The sequence below is a fragment of the Montipora foliosa genome, chromosome 8, assembly GCF_036669935.1.
Source record: "Montipora foliosa isolate CH-2021 chromosome 8, ASM3666993v2, whole genome shotgun sequence".
Lineage (NCBI taxonomy): Eukaryota > Metazoa > Cnidaria > Anthozoa > Scleractinia > Acroporidae > Montipora > Montipora foliosa.
In genome coordinates, this window is record NC_090876.1 from 45,910,356 (window position 1) to 45,924,395 (window position 14,040).

General features: G+C 40.8%; 1 protein-coding gene across 1 annotated transcript in view; it reads left to right on the forward strand.

Moving 5' to 3' along the window:
* The first annotated feature begins 6,035 nt into the window (after window positions 1-6,035).
* The window catches only part of LOC137967825 (uncharacterized), a 19,203-nt gene continuing 11,198 nt past the window's right edge, over window positions 6,036-14,040 (forward strand). Inside the window, exons 1-3 of the mRNA XM_068814410.1 lie at window positions 6,036-6,291; window positions 8,716-12,751; window positions 13,465-13,593. Of these exons, the coding sequence (XP_068670511.1) occupies window positions 8,737-12,751; window positions 13,465-13,593 (4,144 nt within the window). The 5' untranslated portion in view covers window positions 6,036-6,291; window positions 8,716-8,736. The remainder of the gene's footprint in view (window positions 6,292-8,715; window positions 12,752-13,464; window positions 13,594-14,040) is intronic.

Below are 14,040 nucleotides of genomic sequence, written 5' to 3' on the forward strand. Positions count from 1 at the left end.
CTGAAAAAAACAAAGCACAAACAAGGTGTGATAATTAGATAATACCATTGTTTTTACAGGCAGCATATTTTTTTAAAAATCTTTAATAATTCTGGTGTCACTCAGAGTGTCACTAAATGTTTCTATTTTGCATGTTCGTCAGACCCAGTGTTCAACACAGTTTCACTACGAGGTAGAATTAAACTACTGGAGGGTAATGTGAGGTGCTATTTCCTACCCGTGTAAACAATGTGAGCAATAGCCCAACTAATGGAATTGGGCCCACTTAAAGGGGCTAGGTCACGCAATTTTAGGCAATTTCAGCACTGATCGAATGGTCATAGAATCAACTAAAATATCCAAATAACTGTTCAAAACTATAGAAGAGCTCTAACAAAACACAGGGAAGCCAAGATGGGACATGGATGGACAAAACTGGAGAGGATTAAAATGGATTGAATTTGGGTAAATTTGAAAAACGTCGGCCCACCTTTTTTCAAATTTATATCAGTCTATATCAAAATGTTATTTACAAAGCTGGAAAATCATTCTCAGTTGTTATGTGGCCGTGATTTTGCAAATGAAAGACTCTTGCTCTGCCAATTTGACATTTAGAACTCATAATTAACAAAATTAAACAAAATTACCTAAAATGGCGTGACCTAGCCCCTTTAAGAGGACAGAGAAAAACTCTGACCAGGGTGGCAATTGAACCCACGACCTTCACGTTGGATCCCCGCTGCCGTACCGATTGAGCCACAAGGTCAGACGGGAGCAGGTCAATGGGAATTTAAAATGTCCATTTCACAGCAATGAATATGTACAAGTACAAGAAATGGTTATGTTTTTGCAAACGTTGGCTGTGTAGCACTTATATTTCAACATAATTAACTAATGGCTAGAAAATAGCACTTCACATTACCCTCCCAGCGTTCGAAATTGCGCCCTCCTGGTTGCAATGTGACAAAAAATTGAGTACTGGTGACCAGAATTTCACAACTGGTCGCCAGTGGGCAACCTACTATTAAGTTCAGAGCCATTTGCCAACAGGTGTCTTACCTTTTATCCTGCCGATGTTTTTGAAATAAAAAATGAAAGAAGCGGTTTCTCATAAAATAGTTTATGTATTGTGCGCCAAAACACAATGACTCAGTAAAGAGATGCAAGGGACTGGTATGAGGAATGTAGCACGGTAACAACATGGCGGCTTGAGTGCGACAGGACATGACTGGTCACAGGAAAAAATAACAGATTCCCATTTTTGGCTATTTTAGGGTATTTAATAAAGAATACCAACAAAAATCCCAAAATTTGGAAGAGTGAGACAAGTCCCAATCAGGGAACTTGGTTGGGAATTCCCTGGTTGGGACTTGTCTCACTTTGCCAAATTTGGGATTTTTATTGGTATTCTTCAAAATACCCTAAAATATCCAAAAATGGGAATCTGTTATTTTTTCCTGTGGGTGTTTCCGTGGCTGAAATTTTCAACGAACTAAGGGGCTGATGGATTTCTTCATTACATTCGAGGTCAGATACATTTGTCTCCAAAATGTCCACTTTTAAAAGCGAAAAATAATGCTTGACACCTACACAAGACCGCGCAGTTGTTGCTTTCTGGTATTCATAAAAAAGTTCAAAACGTGCATTTTCGGGTGAAAATTTTTGGCGACCACAATTTGCCATCTGGGGACTGAAAAATTTTATCTCGTCGCCAGTTGGCGCCTATACAAAAATTTTAATTTCGGACCCTGCCTCCAATAGTTAATTCTGTTGAATTATGAGCGCTACACGGCCAACGTTTGCAAAAAACGCAACCCTTCGTATTATTTAGGTAGTCCGTTTGAGTAGTCCATGGACTTGGTCAATCGGGGTCACTGAAATCTACTCACCCCTAACAAACTGTCGTAAAAAGACATAATGAGTAAATGCCAATGAAACAAACACATTGAATGCAGTCAGTCAGATCCTCTAAGGAGACTATCAAAATAACGTCGATTTAGCTAAAATTGTGAAATTATCGTTCTCTCATTGAATCGATCCGATCGCACAGATGAGGCTAAAATATACAATCTGCCCCCCTAAAGATGAGGCACCAATACTTAAACTAACCATGGACCAACACCCCTACACCAGACCGTAAATTGCGTGGATTTTTCCGTCCTCTCCATGTTATCTCAAATTTGCTGCCATTTTGGATAATCCTCGTTACCAGTCTTAAAGGAGGTTTTTCGTGTAGTTTTAAATGAATAGAAAAAAGGCCGACGTAATTTGCACATCACCTGGAATGTGTCATGCAGTTGTCATACATTACGTAACTCTCTTTTTTCCCGCCAACTCAGTCACGTGTTGAGTAGCTCGTAGGTCAACGACTTTGTTTCGGAGAAAATGACAGTGGAAAAATGCCTTAATTTCGATAAATCGATAGTCATAACGAGATGTGGCCTCATCTGCTCAACCATCGAAAATCATAAAAATAAACTCTTGGAACAGTTTATTTTTTGATTTTTTTTTTTTTCTAAGGTTAGAGTGAAGGTTTGCGCGCATAGGTTTTTAGGAGTGGGATTTTTAGATAATTTCATGCCGCTAGGGATATCGTAAACAGAAGTGAACAGAAGTGTCCATCTTGAACGAGCGTTTTCGTAAGCGCTACCCGTTGCAACCACTTCCGGAATTCGATGGCACGTGGAAAGAAAATTTTAAAAAAGACAGCTTCTTACAGTGTGATTTTTTTTCCTTTCATCATATTTTGTAGATAGTAGATAGAGTAAGTGATTCATAATTTTAAAAAAAGGGGGTCTCCGATGATCCAAACGAGTAAAATCGATGTGGTGTTGAAAAGATCTTGGAAAATTTCGTTTCTCACCATTTTGCGCGATCTGTCGGGGAAGGACTGGAACTCACGAAAGGATCGATCGTTGGGGGGTGAAAAGTTCTGATAAAACAAATAGCAACAAAGTAGGTGTCATCTTCATTTGGTTATTGTTTTGGATCATATCTCTCTATTGCCGTCATGCTCATCTTCTGGAGCGCGGTTTTTGTGAAGTTTAATCGTTGGCTGTTTCCTCTTAGGTCCGCACTATTCAAGTGGACGAGGAAGAAAATATAATTCTGCTCCATTTTCATGAAAGTAAAGAAAAAGAACTTTAAAAACATGCATTCATTTTGAACTAAAGTTGGAAGGGTAATAAAAACATTAAAAAAAAACAGCCGCATTAAATTTACGTAACGGTTCGTCCGCAAGTTTTTCAAACTTTCAGCTACTACTCGATCAGCTCCCTTTTCCAGAGCTCTTCTACCCTCCCGCTCTTTTCTCTTTAAAATTTCATAATGAATTGGAAATAAATGTGCCATTTTCTTGCCAGCCTGGAATTTTTTTCCCCAGCGTTTTTGTCGCCATGTTATCTTAACTAATGCTTGAAGTACTGGGGACATATTACAGTCGCATTACCTACGCAGTAACGTTGCGCACAAATAATTTGTGTGCACGTCCTTAACTTCAGCCAGTTTGGAAAATACTTACCACGTGACGAATTTGGCGGGGGGAAAAGATAGTTGCGTGACGCTTTGACACATTAATTCCAGGTGATGCGATAAAAGCCAGGAAAAGGAAATGAACTTTATTTAAGTACCTACATGGTGTTTCAAAAGTTTGTTCCGATATTTTGTTCGCTTATATTTCAGTATTATTATTATAACTATCTCTTGGAAAATTAAGTATGCCATTCCTTATTGATTTTACATCGAGTATCTTAAATATTAGTAACCAGAATGGCCTCCTTCATTTTTTATGATATTTTCTAAGGGGTGGTGCAGAATAACGCCGGAGCTCCTAAAGCCTGTCGACAGTTGGCATTTCTTCGCCCGAACCGTAGTCGCCTTAATTCTCAGCTCGCCCAGTGTTTCAGGGGCTGGATCTTTGTACGTTGTCTCGTCAATGATTTTCAATTCAGGTGAGTATGCCGGCAAGTCGTCCATTGGTATCAAAGTTTGGCAAATTCTTCTGACACCACGTCTGATCCGCCTTTGAAGTGTGCGCCAACGCTCCGTCCTGTACAAAGGTCATTGCCTTCTTTGAGATAAACAGCTTTCTTTTCGTCGGTCCGTCTGTAACGTGCCGCCTTGAGGTTAACGGTTTCACTTCTGTTTTCTACAATTTCTTTGATTCAGTACTTGGAGGTTGAGGTCTGGCCACTGGGTAAGATGTGTAACTTCGTCAGACCACGACCTGTCATTCCTCCCCACACCATCACCTTCGCACTTTGTTTCACCTGAGTATGTCCCGAGAACGTCCCACTCCTGAGGGCCCAATACGATGTTGTTTTCTGGATTCGGGTGATGAACTAGATACTTAAGACACTCATCGGTAAATAAGAAGTTCTCCCAATCCTCTGTCGTGAGCTTAGAATATTTTCTAGCAAATTTCAAACGAGGCCTTCTTTGCCCCTCTCTTAAAAGTGGTATCTTCTTTCGCTTGAAAGCTTTCCACCCTTTGTTGGTCAATCTCTATAGACCTCTTTCATAATGGCGGCCAAATAAAATATTCTTTTGTTTTAATGCTAATAAGCCCTACTAGCCTCGCTACGACAAGCACTTCTCAAAAGAATGTTTGTTTCAAAATGAGGGCAGTAGGTCTAATTAACATTAAAACAAAAGAATGAAAAAGTGGTCGCCATTTAAGAAAGTAGTCTATACCGTTGTTCTGGAAACGTTGATATTGTGATGTTGAAGTTCTTTAGCAATCTTTCTTGTTGAATTATTACGTTTATACTTAGCTTTCGTGATCATATTTCTAGCATAGTTTGTGAAAACAGACGGCCGTCCGCTCCTTGGTTTGTCCTCGAAGGACTTTCTTTATGACCGCTTGTTCTTGACCCATCGTTCTTTTTTTAAAACAATTTGGTAATTTCTTCGACTGAATGGCCAAATGACCGCAAAATAGCTGCCTGAGCTCTAGCACAAACATTGACTGCATGACAGTGACTGTGATTTCCGTGAAGGGCAGAGAAAAGCAAAAAAAAAAAGGCAATAAATACGAAAACAGACAATGTGCGGGAAAAATAAGACGAGACATAGCACGCGCCCTTGCACATTCGGCGTGAAAATTCAAAAGTATTGTCATTTATTCAAATGTTAAATTGAAATTGCTTCGAACAATTATTAAGATAAATTTGTTAACTGAATCAGTTTCAGTTTGCCAAAAGATACATTTACGTCTTGAGACAAAATGCAATTTTTAATCCGACCGAATTTTTGAAACACCCTGTAGTCGTTCTTGCGCTGGAGTAGTATTTGGGGACACTATAAACTGAAATTAACGATTAACTCAAATCAAGTCAAATGTGGGTATTTTGGAGGAGAGGAGAAAACCGGCGTACTCGGAGAAAAACCACTCGGTGCACAATAGAGAACCAACAAACTCAACCCATATATGATGTCGAGTCTGGGAATCGAACCCGGGCCACATTGGTGGGAGGCGAGTGCTCTCACCAATGCGCAATCCCTGCACCCCACAAAGAAATGGTGACTCGAATCGCACAATAAAGCACTGAGCCACGAAGTCAACAAGCTTGTCGCACACAGGACCAAAAGATATCTCATAAACTTTAAGTGGGAAAAGATGATAACCAAGCCAATCCCAATGAATTATCAAGCTCACAGAAGTTTTTTAAAAATATCAAGAGCCTTTCTTAGGGCGTTCCTTAAAACAAGTAACTTTCCCTTCTATTCCCTCCTCCACCTTTCAACTCACGGGTGTTTCAACTGAAAGGCTGGTAACTCTGCATTTATTAAAATAGAAAAAAAAAAATTTTATCAAAGACCTCGTTCGATCCTGGTTTATGGCACATCGGAGAAAATGAAGCTCCCCACTGTTACGTAAATGGAGGGCCAAGGATTCTAAAATGTCAAGAGACTTTCATCCAGCCATGACTAACACACATTGTATAGAGTTAGGCAACTGGAAACTTGTGCAATTTAAATGCAAATCACTGCCTGATATTGGGTGTAGAAATCTACATGTCTTCGGTGGTGCATAAAAGTATGAAGCTGAATAATGAACACGAAGGAACAATAGTCCTTTGCCGTAAGACTTAAAGGAAAGGCATCCCTCAGTTTGATTTAGAAGAAAACTGAGTGACATTTTTGTTCCTGTTACTAATTGTGAATAGAGCTGAGATCATGGATTTGCAGTGCGGGTTCATTTCCGCGGCCACCGTGCCCTTTCACAAGCAAACTTAAAATCGAAAGTACGGATTTTGTTCTCATGTACGGAATACGACAAAACAGAAGAACAGAGTGACGGGCCCATTCAAGGTAATCATTATTCACGGTGAATTTACAATTTTAACCAGTAATGAGGCAGTACGTATATACTAAGTAAAAAGCAAAGTTTACGAGCTTACGAGTCTGCACAGTTTTCCACTGATCTCATCATATTAAAACTGAATGCAAAATTAAGTGCTCATGCTCGTTAAGATAATTGAACGAATGAAAAGAATTAAAATAATATCGGGTTCGATTCCAGTTAGATTTAATATAAGCTGACAGAGTGACAGTTAAAAGTACCCATAGAATCAGGAAAAAAATGGCAGATCAATTCTATGATTACTTTTCGAGTATTTCAACAAATAAAGCAACCACCCCTCCCTCCAAAAAGAAGTTTTTTGTTCCTAATAGGGGCGAAAAGTCACAAATAATGGTCTCGTTAGGGTGCTCTGCTGCAAAATTGGTCTTCTTACGACTAAAGTTAAAAGTTCGGAATAAGCATCCCAAAAAACTTTAAAAGCTTTCAATCGACAGGTCCTCTATTGCTGTCTTTGCAACTCCTTCCGTACATAGTCCTCAAAATTAAGCTTTCTTTCGTTTTTCTTCGTCCCTTCTCTTCAGTTTAACTCCGGCCGCCGATGACAAAGGGATTTTGTCCTCAAATATTTACCCCACGACGCCGGCTCTTAGCAGTGAAAATCTGTCTTTTTCCAGACCTCAGGCCTTTGTTCTGCAATCTTCCCCTTCCTTGCTCACTTTCTTCTCGAAAAACTCTCCGGAACGCCCCAACTACATATATTTGTACATATTCGAAAATTATTTCTTCTTGCAACATAAACGATACATTTTTTTTGAGACGGGACTACATTACGTGCGTAATGCTTAAGAAGTTAGTTCATTAAAACTAAGGTAGATAATAGGCAATACACTAAGGAACATTACTAAGGAACATTACAGAACCCCGCTGAGTTGTTCCTGAAGTGGAAACCACGCACTCGACTTTCTCTTTTTCAACCAAATCTGGCTCAGCATGTTGAGGAGCGCCAGAGCTAGGTGAAGCAACAGCATGACACTGGCCGCTCCAAGACACGTGAGTTTCTTCCGGGTGATCTGGTACTTGTGCACAACTTCAAAGGGAAGGATAAGTAGCAGCGTGTTACCGTGATTTTGCGGATTAGTCCCTTGGCTTACCAAGTACGAGTGGGGGAACGCATGTGCCATATGCACATAGCTCATCTACTACTTGCAGGTGATGCTAAGTCCACCTCAACCGCTCAGCTGCTTCAGTTACACCACCACCTGTCTTACCAATACCTAATGGTGCCACCCCTCCCAAGTCGCTCGAACCTACGTCGCCTAGACCTTCAGACCCTGGGTCCGATTGCTCCTATTCCTGAGCCACCCTCTCCCGCAGCTTCCACTACGTCACCAGACCCATCCTGATGGCACCCAAAGCGTTCGCCTAAGCCAGTAAAGCACCTGGATTTGTAATGAGTGGAACTTTGTTGAACTCTCCATTTATAATAAGCTTTTGAAATTGCTAGGGAATTCTAGCAAAGGGGAGATGTTGAATTTTGTGCCTTTTTCGTTAATTGCCATATTTGAGCATGCCCATATACGGAGAGCCTCGTATAAAGTTTTCTGTGTGTTTAGATATTAAATTGATTCAAATGTGTTCAACGTTCGCGTGTTTCTTGTTCTCGAGTTGTTATCAGCTAAAAAATATTATTATGTTGAACGGTGTTGAGTGCTGGCGTGGGCAATCGGTTTCAACACATCATCAACATTTGATTGAATAAAGTTTGACGAGAGGCCTGGTGTTCAGTCCCAGGCTGAAGCCGAGGTTTTTACTACGGATACGGACCATTCTCGTCCCCATCGCCCTTTTCGTTTCTCTTAGTCGGCGGGGCCTTGCCGACTAAGAGAAACGAAAAGGGCGATGGGGACAAGAATGGATACGGACTTGCTACTGCAGATACAAATATGGACACGTCATCTGCGCAAGCGCATGCCCAACAATGTTGAAAGAGGAGGCTAACGGCTTCAACTTCATTCAACATTCGCGGTAAGGAAAGAAATATGAAATGGTTGTTGAAGCAAAGTTTAAACGCATTTTAACTCATTCAACTTCGATTCAGCGTGATTCAACACGGTTGAAAGACCGGGGGCAAATGGTTTCAACATCGCTGTTCAACAAAATCGAACGCATGTTGAAGCAAATATTGAAGCCGTTTGCCCAGGCCTTTAATTAGCACTCGCACTTAACGAACTATGGTGTAACAAGTTAAGATTATTTTAAATAGAACAACAAAAAGAAATTTCATGACATTGCCTGAGCCCTGTTTATCGCTATCTCTTCATAAGTCAACAATTTTCCAGTCGTAATTTGCTTCGTTTTGCATTTACTTCCTCATTACATTGTTCTTGTCTTTTTTTTTTTGTTTTTTTTTTTTTCTTTTTCATTATTTTCAGATTCAAGACGTTCAAGACAAAATGACCCAAAGGACGCTCTCACCAAAACCTGTTCTCGAGGTTGTTCTCTTTCTTTTTCTGTTTTTTCCCTTGCCGACCGTTGGGCAGTTTGTATTACCTTTCCTGTACATGCCTTTGAAGTCGCTATTTCCGGGCGATCTAGGGTCGAAGCCTAAGCATTTAAAAGTGACTTCTGAGCATGTCAGGATTAACAAAGAATGGACTCTTGCACAGACTTATGGAGAAACCATGGACACCATACGTTTCAATGCTCTGATAATGCTGTTACGTTCTGACGTCTATGCCTCTAACTTGACGCACCTCGATTATTCCTGGTCCTACAATGTATCCTTTACCGAAGCCGATCCCTCCTTAAGTAGCCCTCAATTTGTCCAAGCGAGGACGGCAGCATATATGCAAGAAGAACTTTTGAAGATTTTCAGCCAGAAATTCCGCTTCGATCTAGATTCCGTAGCTTCTACGTTGGGCATCCAAGTTACAGACTTGTGGACCTCATTCGATCCTGCCAACTGGACAGCACTTGTACACGCAGTGATCAAAGAGAGTTCCTCTTCATTCACCAGGCTCCTAGAACTTCCTTCAGTGAACTATTTGGCCAAGCTGGTCGGCGTCTCGACTGCAGACCTCCTCCACGCCAATTTGAGCAGATTCGAGGGTCTCGTTTTTCTGTTTGTCCCCAAAAAGGCGATTCTTGACACGAACACAACTTTGCATCTCCTTAACTCTTCACGCATCGTTCTTGGAGAGTCCCACAACGACGTTACAGTCCGGGAAATTTTGCAGCAACATGAGAATTTAACACTATGTATCGCAGAATTTGGTATTCTTTACAATCTCACAACTGAGCAAACCAAAGCCATTGGGAAAGCAACTTTTTATCAAATCTCTCTCGTTTGTGGCGTTTCCTTTGAATCCATCAAGGACCTTACCTTGCCTGAAGTATCGTGGAGAATTGTTGGATCAGTGCACATTGCTCCACCATGTCCTGTTTTGATTTCCATCAAAGGAAAATCAATTTCGTCCTTTGCATACCTTATCAACTCCCAGACCACGACTGTGCTGGAATTGCTAACTACGGTGTCCAATCTAACATGGCGTGAAGTTCACCTTGCCGTGGATGCCAGTTTACCTGATTGGGAGTTCGTGGATTCAGTGACGTTGTCACAACTAGCCGACATCTCTGGTTATTCACTGGAATCATTGAAGAATTATGCTGTAAGTGAGGCAGTGGAGCTTGTTTTTAGAACGCGAGCAAATGGCACACTGATCCGCAGAACAGAACCCCATCGTTTGTTTATCCGAGAACTTCTGGAAGAGAATTTCAATTTGACGTTGAATGACGTTGCCAATTTGACTAAAACACCGGAAGCCTCACTTATCAATGCTTCAGCCCCGTGGTTATTTAGAAGCTTTCTCAATGCGACGATTTCTTACTTTGGGTTAAATATAAGTGAAATTGTTAGCACATTGCAAGTTTCCAATGATGAACTCTTCAATTTACCAAAGCAAGAATGGATGAATGTTGTCTCTGCCATTATTGGCCCCGTATTAAAATCCGAGGCTGCGGATTTGCAAATGTCGGCCGAGGACTTGCTTCAGCTACTGGGCATCTCATTCGTGGAACTTTCCATCTCCGAGTTGAAAGAACTTGAAGCTAAAGTAAACAAAAGGAGGTTTGAGACTAATCCAATAAACTTGTATTTATCTCAAAATTCTGTCTCTGAGCAAGAGTACCTGAACTCTACTGTGCTCTCCTTGGGATTAGCTGCAAGTGGTTACAACTCAAATGAGCTCAAACGCTTTTATGGCTTCAGTGAAGACGAAGTTTTCATCCTTGGATCGTTGCGTATTGGCCAGCTACCACTTTATTGTGCTTTAAATACGTCTGCTATCAAGGCCAGGCCATTTTTCAACATTACAGCTGAATTAGTTGGAAATAAAGGAACCCCTGCCAACTGCAAAAGCACGAGGTTTTACCTTTCAGCTCGCGTAAAGAACATTTCCTTGTTGCAAACAGAGTTTAGCCTGTTTTCTAATGCCACCATTTCATATGTGATTCTGGTGGAAAAGACGACTAATCTTCCTTGGCGACTAAGCGTGTGGGCCTTTGACTTGAAAATTGAGGATTGGACAGTACTGTTCTTTCTAAATGAAGATTCATACAAGGGATTAGTTACCTCTGGAAACTACCAATCAACAACACTCTTGCAAATATTCAAAGAGTCAGTTCAACTGCAGGCAAATGACGACGCTGGTCTTCGTTTAAAACTACAGCAAAATCGTGGTCCTACTCTAGATATTCTTTACAAACGTTTTGACACCACTGAAGAGGAGCTCATTCACTTGAGTCCAATAACAGAACTAGAGTATGGGGTTCTTTATCCCATAGAAGTGTTTTCACTCCTGATCGAGTACTACCTTGTTGAGAAATTTAACGTATCTGTGAATTCGATGGCTGTTTCCTTAGATGTGAAGCAGGGTGATATCGAAAAGCTTTCGCCAACCGAGTGGCCAGAAATGATACCGTATGTCAAAGCAGAGATAATTCGAAGTGGTCGACATCAGCTGGGAGTGTCGCAGCCCGATTTTGCAAAACTGATGCAAGTAACTCCCGGTGGTCTTCAGTATTTGACACTTACTCTGCTGAAAGACAAATGGAACAGTGTGGTAACTAGACTTTTGAAAGGAAAAACGGCTCTTACAAAAAAATCTTTGCTTCAGGTTGTATCAGAAGTGGGAATAACTGCAGAATCTTTGAATGATGAAACAGTTTTGGCATATATTAAACATAGAGTGAACGTTTCAAAAGACGAAATTGTTGTTTTGTATAATTTCAGCTCTATCGCAATTGATGTGTTAAGCAACTACACCTTTGCGGAACTTCCTGGTCTTTGTGGTTTGCCTAAAGACAATTTCTTTCAGAAAAAGGCTTTCGAAATAATTGTATCTTTACTGGGCTACAACAACGACATGTCTTGTAGAAAGATATCAGCGGTGGCTGCGGCATCTTCCATTTCTGTCGACGAATGGACCGCCAAATTTGGACTCCATGTGAGTGACTCCGCGAGTTTGTTGTTACTGTTCGAAGACCTATTCAGGTTACCATGGCCCAAGATTGCATGGGCCGTGAATGCTTCGTTACGCGATTGGCCCATTCTGGGGATGGTGAGTCTCAACAATGTCGCAATGTTAACCTCACAAACTACTCAGAACATGAAGCTCCAAAAGTCATTTCGAGAAATAACAATGCAGCTGTTGGGTCTTCCCGAAAACTCTTACGCTCAGTACAAAAGTACCTATCGTTCCAGTTTGGTTATCTATGCTTTTGATCTGTTCGGTGTAAACGCTTCCAAGACATGCTTTGCCGACTGTGACATTGTGGACATGCTTTGGAATTCCCTTTTACAACTAAATATGGTGATAACTTTTGACCCTTATGTTTTGCCGCAGGAGTTAAATTCCTCTCGTTTCGAATTCAACCTCACTATACCGTCACAATGGCCTCTTTTAGTGCAACCAATAATCCGTGAGTCTTATTTAAAAGCCTCCTTGTCACTTGATTTGGATCGCGGTCGATTGTCACGTCTTTTGCAAACGACAACTTCAGCTGTACTTGACCTGAACTTGGTGCAGTACCAAGCTGTGTTCGTGGAGTCCATTCGACCGTTCATTGACGCTAAGCATGCTTACAGCAATTCTCGGCTTGCAGTCCTCATTGCATCCAAAGGCCTCACTTTGTCAGCTGTTAAGAACAGAAGGGTTTTCGACGTCATAAATGCAGTTCTTAGCGTTCCTGCCCAGAATATTTCTTTTATTTTCAATTGGACAGAGCAGGAAAGGGCCAAGCTCAGAACCTATACCCTGGATGAGATTGCCAGCTACAGAAGAACAACACTGGGGAGTCTAGGAAATGAAACGGTTTCTGCATTGATGCAGTACATCTTTTCATTAGGTCCAACGGTTCCTTCTTGTAAACGAGGCTTTGAAAGAGTTGGCAATGCCGTCACTTGCTCAGGTAACAGAACGTTCTCAACTATAAAATGTTAATAGTGGCTTACTAAACAGTTATAATCAAAGATAACAATAATATGCAATAACTACTATTACCTTTGTTGAATGTGAGGCGCGTAGCGCCAATTTGGAAATAACTAACCTCATGCAGTCACATTTATATACGATTTTAATTCTAAACGTTTGGATTCTGTGATGTGTCGTTTTCTATCTCATGTTTTTTTTTTAAGTTTTGGAACACTAGGCTCGATTATACGGTAAACGAGGCTGTATCGGACATTTAGTGAGCCAATCTGAACGAGACTTGACTTTGCGGTTCTTTATAAGGCAGGGCCGTACAGGAAAATATGTAATTGAAGGAAAATATGTAATTGAATTCGATTTAATTTTTGTCATGTCAGGGATAATTCAGGTCGAGGCGAGGCTGTTTGCACTTGCTAAGACCTTGAATTTTCTGAATGATGCCAAAACCGAGTTCGATAATTGTTTTGCCTTACGTTGTTTTGGAGACACAAGCACAAAGAAATGACTCGTGGAAGACACTAATTTTTATATCTAATGGAAGAAAGACAAGTATACATGCAAAGTGTGATTTTTAAGTCAATTTTGTTGCCCTGGCCTAAGATGAATAGCACTGCTCCTCAATCTGCTTCAACTGGAAAAAAAAAACTCCTTCCCTTTTTTTGAAAGTGGAGGAAATTTATTCTTGTTTCGCAGATAAGAATGAGTGTAGCTCTCAATCGAGATGCGGTGATGATAGCTTGTGTCAGAACTACCTTGGTGGATTCGACTGCGAGTGCAAAGACCCTGGTCATTATAAAGTCAATGTCAATGGAAGGTGCAAGCGTAAGTTGATACATTTTTGTCATTCTCCTCCCGATTAGATCAAGGAACATTTTAACCCTTTGACTCTCAGGAGTGATTGGTACGTAAGTTCTCCTCACCAGACGGGTATTGAGAATGAAGAATATTATCAGATTAAGAGGTGTGATCTTGATATAACACCAAATTCTCATTACTACCCAACAAAGAAATCCATGGTTCTTGTTAGGAGAATGAAGATCGTCAGGGACCGCGCAGCAAGTTTTGAGTGTGGAAAGAAGAACGCGTCGACGAAATTTGGGGGAGGGGCATGCTTGGGAATTTTTATTTAATTTCTCTAAAGTGACGGAGAATACTTTTATAACGATAAAACTATTAATTTTTTAAGGAGAATAAAGGTTTTGATCGTTGGAATATGAAAGGGATAAATGGTAGGCGGAGGATCCATTCCCAAGCATCCTAGGAAGATCC